General features: G+C 38.4%; 1 protein-coding gene across 1 annotated transcript; it reads right to left on the bottom strand.

The window, feature by feature from the left end:
• Window positions 1–2957: 2957 nt before the first annotated feature.
• Window positions 2958–9675, bottom strand: LOC141782974 (apoptosis regulator BAX). The gene is made up of 6 exons (XM_074659837.1): window positions 9321–9675; window positions 7988–8036; window positions 6736–6897; window positions 5332–5464; window positions 4244–4348; window positions 2958–4119 (listed from the first exon to the last, which is right to left on the bottom strand). The coding sequence occupies exons 1-6, from the start codon at window positions 9400–9402 to the stop codon at window positions 4021–4023; spliced, it is 630 nt and encodes a 209-aa protein (XP_074515938.1). The 5' UTR covers window positions 9403–9675; the 3' UTR covers window positions 2958–4020.
• Between the last annotated feature and the right edge of the window lie 2171 nt (window positions 9676–11846).

Here is an 11846-nt window from a genome sequence, read left to right as displayed (position 1 = left end):
TGATGCACAATATCTGACCTCTCTGATCTTGCCGTTAGGGCATCTGCAGTAAAAAGGCTGGCTGTGACACCATTACGAAGCAAGAAGAACAACAGTAACCGGTGGGTACTGGTTGTGGAGGTAAGCTGTACTGGCAACGAGCCCGTTTCCCCCCCTCAGGGAGCTTCAAGCTTTCATCCACTTTAATCACAGCGGTTCCAGAGCAGCAACCTCAGAAACCTCGGCCTCAGACAGAACATTCCTGACCTCAGTCACACATACCAGCAAAAACTCCCAAACCTGCTCAAGTCCACTGAGGCTCTGACTGATGCCTATAGAATACTATAAATGGAGTTAATCAGTGACTGAGTGGATATTACTAGAACCTATATGGCACCAAAATATTACCTCAGCATCAGTCCTGAATGTGTCCGAGTGTATTTTGTTTTACAGGACTGGATTATATAATTTTTTCAATTTTTTAAGATTATTTTTGCGGCATTTTCGCCTTTATTGAACAGTTGACAGTGCAAAGGCAGACATGCAATGACGTTTTAATTTATCCCATACAAGATGGCTGCTGCTCAGATGGATCTTCGCTGCCCTCTTGTGGCAGCACTACTGACCCTACAAGTCTAGGATGCTTCACATGGTTGCCTTGGGTTGTTCTTGGTGTTTAAATATCTCAGCGATAACATCCCAGAACTTCAATAAAGTGTTTCAGACAGTTTGTAAAAATGTTTTTCTAACTTTAAAACTATGTTCAAAGTGGTTCCATATTGTCTTTTTTCCCCCAAATGCATCTTAAACCAGTTAGGATAAAATAATAATGTAATGTTGTTCCGAGTGTCAGTTATGTGGAATGGGATGTGATCCACAGTGGACTTTCTCGCCATAGAGTAGAGTACCTTCACTGCACATAACAAATCACATCAGTCAACATAAACTCTCTATTTTTTCCCAAATGAGTCCTCTTGTACCTTTTTAATTAACCTTGCCATTAATAGATTAGGTTTTTTTTGTGGTATTTGCTCATGTAAATTGGATCCATGTCCCACCCCAGGGTGTCCGCAGATACCTAAAATGTCTTATGGTATGTTAAACTGTTGTTCAATATTGAAGGTCGTAAGATGTCTTCAATGGTCGTATTATTTTTAGTGTAGTATGTCAAAATAAAGTCATATAGTATGTCGAAAAAAGTGATAAATAATTCATTATATAATATGTTGAAAAAATTAGGAAAAAAAGTCATATTATATTATGTAAAAAAAGTGATAAAAAAAATTCATAGTATAGTAATGCAGAAAAAAAAGGGGTACGAAAGTCATGGTGTAGTTATGATATAAAATACATCAATAAATACACCACTCATGAATTTTGCGCTCAGGCGACCGTAGTGTAGTTCGTTTATAGCCTAACGTTAGCTTTTTACTTCCGGCGATTGCATTCACACTTCAAAAATCATAAAGTAGTGTTCATTTGTGTAGGTATCATAAATGTGTGTTTGCCACAGAGCTTATTTTCTGCAATAATCCAAAACCAAATGAGAAATCCCATTGGCTTTATGTCGAGGGAACCAGGGTGATGCTAACTTCCTGGTTGGCCTACAAAAATACCTCATCCCTGGAGCACTCTCTAGATCTCCCTTAACGCTACACACTGTTCCTTTAAGTTGAAGTCCAGCTACTTATGACTGACTGGACATCCCATGATGTCCGAGCTGACTCAGAACATTCAAACAGCGAGCGATGAGTGGTATAACTCATTTTTCCATTTATTCACGCAAATAAAGTCCAATGACATCATTTTCCTAACAATAAAATAATCATCAGATCACATTTAAAAAAAAAAAACACCATAGAACAAGCAGATAAATAGTGTGATATCCCTCTCAAAAGTGCACGATCAATTTGGCAGCAGAAACACCTCATATGGCTCTAGATCATAGAGCCTCCGACTGTTCACATAGAAATCATCCATCAAATCATCTGACTCGTCCCTTACACGTTGCAATAACCAAAAAGCATTAGTTTAAATAATTACGAACCACAGAGAACGTTTTTTTGTACACTAAAAGTCTGGCCTTTCTCCTCATGTGTTTAACCTCTAGAATCTAAATAAAGATGATTACAGATTTAGAAACTAAAAGGACAGTCGCAGAGGTTTTAAAGGTTTTAAAATCTATCTGTTCATTATAAAAATCTATTGAAGAAGTTGAAATACTGCACAGAGCAACAAGGCTGGAAAATGATAACTAGACTGTGATGTTGGCCTTTTCTATAATATTGCAAGTAGGGCTGTCAATCGATTAAAATATTTAATCGTGATTAATCCCATGATTGTCCAAAGTTAATCGCAAATTAATCCTACATTTTTTTATCTGTTCAAAATGTAGCTTAAAAGGGAGATTTGTCCAGCATTTAATACTCCACATGGGAGTGGGCAAATATGCTGCTTTATGCAAATAAATGTATATATTTATTAATGGAAATCAATTAACAACACAAAACAATGACAGATATTGTCCCTGTTCTGCATTTAGCACAAAGAAATATGCTCAAATCTAGGGATGTGCATTCAAAGCAAAAATACTATTCGATAATTAAAATATTTCCGAAAATCACCGCACCGTGCCACACACGTTTTACCGGTAGTAACATTACACTACCAGCGCCTGCAACTGTTAAAAGAAGGGAAAATATACATTTTTTAAGACAGGATGCAGATAGTCACATAAACTAGTTGATTTTTTTTTAGGATTTTAATGACTATTCGAAAAATTCTAAATCTTGACCCATCCCTACTCATATCATCACATGACTTGCCCCAAACTACATGTGATTATCAAAGTGGGCATGTCTGTAAAGGGGAGACTCGTGGGTACCCATAGAACCCATTTTCATTCACATATCTGGAGGTCAGAGGTCAAGGGACCCCTTTGAAAATGGCCATGACAGTTTTTTCTCGCCAAAATGAACGTAAGTTTGGAGCATTATTTAGCCTCCTTCGCGACAAGCTAGTTTGACATGATTGTTTTCATAGTTTCATTAGATGACAGTATCTTCACAAGAAATTAGTGGCGTTAAAAGTAATTTGCATTAAGGTGTTATTATAGCGTTAACTTTGACAGCCCTAATTGCAAGTAAAAGCAACACTTACAATGAGCTTACCCGCTGTACTGTATGTCTCCAAATGTAAACACAGTTAACCGTCTCAATCTGAGGAGTCCGCTCAGGCTACAATGATGTTGGTACATTTGAAAACACTGTTAGCTTACGTGTGTTTTCATCCACTTTTTCTAATTGTTCTCTAAAGTATTACCATTCACAGTGAAAGACAAATGGAAAAGAAAGACGTCTTCTTCCTTCTCTTGATTCAGAAATGTGACTGAACAACATTTTGACAAACGGCTACTGTAGGTTTGTTACTCCGTTGGTCATTTCTTCTGTTGCCTTTGATTTTTGGTTGGCTGACTTAAGGTGCAGCATATGGCATATCTTCTTCTTCTTCTTGATGTTGTCATCAGACTCCCTTTCAAGTATTTTTACGTCCTCTCACTCTCTAGTTAAATTTTTTCTCAGATATATATATACATACATATATACGTACATATAGCGAAGAAGTTTACGTTGGACCCCACCCAGAACCGATGTATCCCTGAGACCTGGTTCAGTCGGGTCCTCTGGTCTGTTTGAGGACATCTACAGCTACGTCCCATGTTCACAAACGCCATCATCTGCTGAGAGCCTCCACTATGGCTGCTAGAGGGTTGTGTCGCAGCAGCTCTTGTACTTCCATACAGTTGCTGGTGAAGGATGATGGAGATGCCCAGTGGATGCAAAAGCACTTTTTTTTGTTCTTGGAATCCTGAGAAGAGAGGAGGTCCCTTGCCCCCTCTAAATACAGTATTTGACCACCACTAGTTAATGAGGTGGAGCTTGAGGAGTGGTTGAAATTGTAAAATTGTCTTTATTAACAAGCTGCTTTTATCCAGGAGATGGGACTGCAGCCCTGGTTGTGAGGTTGAGAGGTCTGATGCTCTCAGCGGGTCTTCCTGTAGTAAACGAAAGCTGCTACCAGTGCTACGGATGCTACGATGGCGACTGTTCTCCACCGAGGAAAACCTCTGATCACCCCCTCCTGGAAAGATCAAGAAAGCAAGATTAAGAGCTCTGGATCCCACTGACCAAGTCCATACAATGAAACCATTAAGCCTTCAAGCACAGTAACACACGACTGACAGATCTTTAAAAAGGACACTCACCCAGCCTCCCTGCTGAACGAGCCAGGTGTACAGTTGCTCTCTGATGACCTGGAGAACCCAGCTGATCACTGTTCTGATGTTCTCTAGATGGTTGGTAGTCAGTGCCTTTTAAAAACAAACACAAATCAGAAGACACCGAGGGTGGGCAAGACTTTGACTGTAACCCGTTTGGTTCGCTTAAAACGAACTCTGGTCCGTTTGCCTGGTTAGTTCGGTTCGTTAAGGCTGGTGTGAAAGCTGTCAAGTGAAAGCTGTCAAGTGAGCTCTGGTGCGGTACCGAACAATCGGTTCCCAGCGGATTCTGTCGCGGTTTGTTTGTGGTGTGAGCGGGGTCTGAAATTAACCTCTTTCACTGCCTGCCACTGTGGCAGGTAAGTATTTTTGTTTTGTCTGCCACTCGGAAATTGTATCTGAAATCTCTGCGCTAAATGAAGGAATAACATTTTAGATCTGATGTCATTTAATGTACGATATATTTTACATAAAAACATTATACGCATGGTAAATTAAGGTGTTCAAATTACACCGTGGCTTCCAGGGGAGCCCTATGTTGTACACTGTACTGTACTTTGCTATTGTCATCTGAGATATCACTTTCACAATCAAATTCTAATCAGTTCATTCTTGAATCCAAGTGGATGTTTATGCCAAATTTTAAGAAATCCCCCCCCAAGACATTCCTGAGATATTGTGTTTACAAGAATGGGTCGGATGGACGGACGACCCAAAAGCGTAATGCCTCTTGGCCACGTCTCTCGCCGCTGTGGAAGCATAAAAGTCAAGACTTTATATTGAGGCCTGATAGCCCAGAGCTAAGAGGCACTACAGTGAGATATTTTTCTATGAACAAAAAAATTCTGTTCACTTTTTGACTGCAGGGCGTAACTCCTAGAGCTCATGAGAGGAGGGGGAAGCATGGTTTTGGCCACGGGGCGCAGGGAATAAATGGTTAAAAATAGTTCCGTTTATGAAAACACGCAGTGAAGATCACCAGTCGAATCCCGTTAGGCAAACCACTTACAAATCTAGAACAATTGCAGGCCTGTTGAGAAGCACTGCCCTGTGGGATACGTGTTTCTGTGTGTTACCTTGTGTATGAGCCTGTAGGCTAGATGGAAGAGAGCCACCACTCGACCCCAGTTGATGCCATCAGCGAAGATGCTCCTGGCCACCTTCATGAAGATGTCCTGAGCACAGTTGGCCTGAACCTGGTTGATCAGTCTGATAGGAAGAAATGAAAAGATTCAAAAGTGACAACCAGGGTCTGAAATGAACCTTTTTCACTTCCTGCCACTGTGGCAGACAAGTGTTTTTTTTTTCTGCCACTTTTGAAATCTATGCGCTAAATGAAGGAATAACATTTTAGATCTGATGTCATTCAATGTTCGATATATTTTACATAAAAAGCATTATATACATGGTAAATTACAGTGTTCAAATTACACCATAGCTTCAGGGGGAGCCCTATTTTTCCTGGGTGGGAGGGTACTGTAGCCTATACAGTACTGTACTGTACTGTACTATTGTCATCTATATTGATTATTTGCATAAAAACTCACAATTCAAATTATTATGATTATTTTAATATTTGCTTTGATTAAAAAAAAGGTCATAATTCTCTCTCTAATATCTATTTTATATTGCTGTGAAAACATCTCCTTCAAACAACTGGATTTATTCAAGTTTCTCACCAAAAACTTGACTTTATGAGATTACATTTGAACACATCATGATAACTTTGTAATTTACCTTCGTCCAATGGTCATTTTTACTGAGCAGAGCTTAAACGTCTCATAACTGTAACTCAATGGCACATATTTAATCATATTTAACCAAGCAGGACTGTGCTGCCCACCGGCAGGTAACGTTACCAACACTCATCCTGCTGATTTCAACACAGGTTTGTTCACAGTGTTGCATTATCAGGGAAAAAACAGGGTGCGTCCCCTCAGGTTTAGTAGCGCCATGTTGCCTATTGAGCGTTTTTTTCTCTCTCTGCCAAACAAACTGAAAGATGATACGGCGTACGTATGCGTCATTGTGCAGCGTAACTGTGGGAAAGGCATCAATACAGAGGAATCTATAGTCACGGAGGCATGAGATACCAAGGAATCGGACAACTAGGAACCAACGAGAACCGGTTCTCTATTCCCATCACTAGCGTTTTCCCTGCCTGCCAAAGTGGCGGATGACCTGACGATTTTATCCTCCACTGCCAACAATTTACACGCATTTGGCGGGTGCTAATTTTAGACCCTGTTACCATTACTACCATCATTTAGTAATGGTAAGGGTGAAGGCAGGGTCTCTGCAGATACAGACACACTTGTTGTGGGTCAGAAGTTTGATGATTGAGAGGGATTAGTTTTGTTTGAGTGTATTGTTTTTTTTTTTTTAGAAGAATCCTACTCATTGTGCCTTTAACCAATAACCAACGGATCTGCTGACTGATGCGGCCCTCCAGTTGTGTTTGGTCATGATGTGCAGCTTACCGTTGGAGCTCAGTGTTCCTGTTCATCTCATCTGCAATCTTGAGCAGCTGTTTCACCACTTCTTTGACATGTGGGTCCCGTTGTTCGTTAGGCCGTCCTCCCAGATGCTCAGAGGACACGTGTCGGTCGGGCTCCTCTGTGTTTATACGTTCTATCACGTACCTACAGTAGGACAGAGAAAACATCACATATTGAAGCGGGAATTTCATACAAGAAAGACTTTGAAAGATAACCACTTGTAGGGATGAACCGATACCGATACCAGTATCGGGTCCGATACTGTGCTCATGTACTCGCAAAACGGCTCCGATACCGCTTTACAGCAGCGCACGTTAACCTCTCATCACCATCTTTCGGGTCCTCACGCTCCACCTCCCCGATGGTGCAGGTGAGACGGGCCGGTGATGCGCCCGACCCCGCTGGGCCGGGATCCAACCTGAGCAGATGCGCGCTGGCACTGACTTTCATTGCGCCACAGGGTTTTGCTTGCACCCTCTGACTCGCACGTGCGTTAGGATCCTTGGTCCATGTTTCATGACGGGTCGGGTGGGTTGCCGACAACGTCACAGACCCCTGGCGCCTTTTACGTGGGCCGCTGCACGACGCGGCTGGGGCGCACTGAGGACAGCCCGCCCCGGTCGACAGTTGCACCGGGAGCAGGGAGTCCCCTCACGGTGCGGCGAGGTCCGGGCGGGGAGCGCTGTAAAGCTGCGGCCGCAAGCCACCTTCGCCCCGAGCCTTTCCAAGCCGACTCCCCAGCCTGTCGTGTGTCGCTCACACCCTCCAGCTGGCTGTTAACGAGGGTCTTTTGGCACAGAGAAGTACTCGTATTGGTACTCGGTATCGGCGAGTACCCAAATGTAAGTACTTGTACTCGTACTCGGTCTGAAAAAAAGTGGTATCGGTGCATCCCTAACCACTTGATTTATGTCATTCAGACTGTTAAAGCCTCATATAACAAAAGTTAACAAAAATCGCAATAAAAAGTAATATCGAATCGCAATACTTGAAGAATCAGCTCCCTAGTATCGTGATAGTATCGAGTCGAGAGATAGGTGAATCATCTCAGCCGTAGTAGTCAGTAGCAGATCAAGTGACAATGACACTGGTGAACTGTATTGGACTGAAAAACCTGATTGGAGAGTCCTTTATCAAGATCAAAATAAGTAAGAAGGTAGGGCACAGTATACAGCTCAACGGGCAATAATCAAGTTTATTATTATTATTCAAGTTGTAATGTAATGAGACTTACGCTCTGAGGACCACTGCTCCTTGCTCCAGGATGGGATCATCAATCACATCTGGAAGAATGAGAAGATTGATTAAAGGTCCCATATCGTGCTCATTTTCAGGTTCATACATGTATTTTGTGTTTCTACTAGAACATGTTAACATGCTGTAATGCTCAAAAAACACTTTATTTTCCTCACACTGTCTGCCTGAATATACCTGCATTTACCCTCTGTCGGAAACGCTCCGTTTTAGTGCTTTTCAATGGAATTGCAACAGAATTGCGTTGCTAGGCAACAGTTTGGGTCCATGTTTACTTCCTGTCAGCTGATGTTATTTACATACACTGCAAAAGGAAATAAACTGGGACACATTTAGAATGTTTACGTTTAAAACCGTGTAATGGTCTAAATATTGTATATTTGTGACATCACAAATGGACAGAAATCCTAACGGCTTGTTTCAAACGTGCAATTTCTGAATACGGCATGTGTGTATTTCTCTGTATATTGAGCGTTTTAATTGTTTAACAGTATTTATAAAGCACTTAAACCTGCTTTATAATGTAAAAGACCTGCATATCTCACTTTTTACAATATGGGACCTTTAATACACATACAGATAATAATCATTTCTAGCATTGACACTGACACTGTTTGTTTAAATGTATAGAAAAGATGTGTCACATATTTCTTTCATATTCTAAATAAAAAATAACTTTCTTGTTATAACACCTTAAAAAACGTGTTATCATGGGGAAGTTATCTTTTTAACACGTTTTTAACAAAATATCTTCAATGTTCTTTATCAGTGAAAGTGAAACTTCACAACTATATCAAAAGTGGCTTTGAAAAGTTAGTTTCGGTCTTATATTCTTGGTTTCAGTGTTTATCTTTTACGTACGTCTGCGTCTGACGTCATCATCCCTATGATTCCAGTGGGAATTCCGTCATTATGTCATCTTTAGTGCTGTTTTTAACCCCTTTTAATTGTCTTAATTCATTGTTTTTGAGAGCCACTTAACGTCAGCTCGTCGTGGTCTCATAACTTAACATAACTTTTTTTTTCAATACATCAAATAAAGTCTGAAAAACCTCGTCCAGCTTCTTTACAGCCATCAGCAGACCTGGCAACCCACTCTGACTCACCCTAACCGGACTCAGGTCAAAATCTACCTGTTTTATGACCTTATTTACCACCATGTGAACTCAGGTTACCTGGCAGAGCAGACGCAAGGCCTGTACTGTTCTTTAAGGTGCACACATTAATTCGGCATATATTACAATAAGATCATTTCACCACTTTTATTTAAATAGTGATAAAGAGTACAGTACACCTGACATGGCTCCTCTTACCTTCCCCTCCGACGGCGCCCTGCAGCTCCTCCTGCGGCTCCGTGTCTCCGGCTTCTCGCTCCTCTTCCCGGCGGTCCGACATAATAACTAGAACTTGAACTGTCCGCCCGGAGGAGCGAGCGATGGATGAGGTGGATGAGATGTTTGAGGTTCAATATTTAATGTTAGTTCGGTTGAAATAAAGTCACACAAGTCCGGACGACGAGTCGGCTCCGTGAAAAAGTTTTCTCCTTCCAAGCAAAGAAGAACAAGGAAGTGACACGGAAGGAAGCGCGCTCTGTGGCCGCCGGGTGGCGCGCCTCGTTTTACCCCGAAGGCCGAGATCCAATCCGGCCGCTACACCCTCCTAGTCCTCCTGGTCTGTGGTGGAGTGAACTCCGGCTGCTGTGGAAAGTCTTTTTTTGCTAAGCAAGGTTCCTAATCTTGGATGGATTTTGTATTGAACTTTTGAAATAAAATGTTTAAAAGTGTTAAAAAATGTAAAAGAAATAAAAGAAATAAAATACAGAATTACAAAAATTACTAAAATTAAAAACTGAAAATTTAAAAATAAAAAAATAATAAATAAATTTAATAATAAAAAAAAATAAAAAAAAAAAATCTATGAATACAAATTTAAAAAAAGTTAGAAAAAATTAAGAAAAAAAAGAAAAATTCAATAAAAAAAAATTTAATAGAAAAAAGAAAAAATAATTCAAGGAAATTTAATTTAAAAAGTAAAAATATATTTTAAAAAATATTATTTTTTTAAAAAAAGTGTACAAAAATTTTTGTATATATATATATATATATATATATATATATATGATTAAAAATGTGTTTTTTAAATAAAAAAAAAAGTCGAAAAGTATTTTTTTGCTAAGCGAGGTTCCTAATCATGGATGGACTTTGTATTGAACTTTTGAAATAAAGTGTTTAAAAGTGTTAAAAAAAAAAAAAAAATTCAAAACTGAAAATTTAAAAAATAAAAATATATTTAAAAAAAATATTTTTTTTTAAATAAAAAAGATATATTATTTAAAAAAAACAAGTTTAATATATAAATTGAAAAATTGTTAAAAAATTGTTTTTGAAATTTTAAAAAGAAAAGAAGAAAACAACTCCGGCTGTGGTCGAAAAGTCTTTTTTTGCTTGGCCACGTTCCTAACCATGGATGGACATTGTATTGAACTTTTGAAATAAAGTGTTGGAAAAAAAAAAATAGAGAGAATTAAAAAAATGATAAAAAATTTAAAAATAAAAAATTTAAAATAATAATAATAATTTTTTTTTTTTTTTTTAAAGTTAGAAAAATTAAGGAAAATTCAAATTAAAATTAAATTTTTTTAAAAAATTAAATAAAAATAAAAAACACAATTTAAAAGAAGTGAACTCCGGCTGCGATCGAAAATGTAGTGTTGGAAAAAAAGAAATAAAAAAAAGAAAAATTAAATTAAAATTTAAATTCAATAAAAAAAATTTAAATTTAAAAGAAAAAATAATTCAAAGAAATTTAATTTAAAAAGTAAAAATATATTTAAAAATTTTTTTTTTGAAATAAAAAAAAAAACATTTTTTTTTTTAAATTTAAAAAATTTAAAATGTATATGTATCTTATTAAAAATTTTTTTTTTAAATTTTAAAAAGAAAACAATATATAAAGAAAAAAAATAAAGAAAAAAAAGTTTGAAAAATTAAAAAATTAAAAAATTAAAATAATAAAAAAAAAAAAAAGAAATTCAATAAAAAAAGAAAACATTAAAAAAATTAAATTTAAAATAAATAATATATATATATATATTAAAAAATAAAAAAATATATATGGTGTTGAGATTCAAGCTTTTCACCATCCACCACCGGTCTGCACACACCCATGCTCTGTGCATTAATTTGTGGAGGCACGCCGACAGAGACATTTTATGTCTCTTGTGCTTGTCTGGTTCACTCTCACTATACATTCTTCAACCCAGTAGGCACATTGTCAATTCATGTAAAAGGGCCTATGAGGGACATGAGGATGATTGCTTCAGCAGGCCCTCCTTGTTTATCCACCTTGGCCCTATGAATAATATGCATGAGCAAACATGCATGGGGCCTATAAGGAACCAATGGAGAAACATTAGCCTTGATTTGGAGTCATGGTTGATGACTATAGGTCCGATACTTGCTCTCCTTTCAGCTCTGTTGTGCTCTCCAGCAGCTCCTGAGGGAAATCAGGAAGAGGAGATCAATCTTTGTTCACCAGCTAGACAGGAAAGTAGATGGCTGGAGAGTCAGTGATGATTCTCTGTGGGTTCATCACTATGACTGACACCTTTCACATTACACATTTGATGCATTATTAATATAATGATATTGATTACTGCAGCTTTACCTCGTACAGAGCCCCTGAAGACTGTGTGTTCTGTCACCCTTACTGATCCATAGGAACAGTCGGTGTGTTGGTCCAGCCTAGGTATAATACTTTGACAAGGAAACTCTCTGCAGATCCCACAGAGACTTTACATGATTTATTTATTGCTCATTCTTCCTTTCAGAAAGCTCTGA

The sequence above is a fragment of the Sebastes fasciatus genome, chromosome 2 (assembly GCF_043250625.1).
Source record: "Sebastes fasciatus isolate fSebFas1 chromosome 2, fSebFas1.pri, whole genome shotgun sequence".
Taxonomy (NCBI): Eukaryota; Metazoa; Chordata; class Actinopteri; order Perciformes; family Sebastidae; genus Sebastes; species Sebastes fasciatus.
The sequence above is the reverse complement of the archived record's forward strand: the minus strand, read 5'-3'. Positions and strand labels throughout refer to the sequence as shown.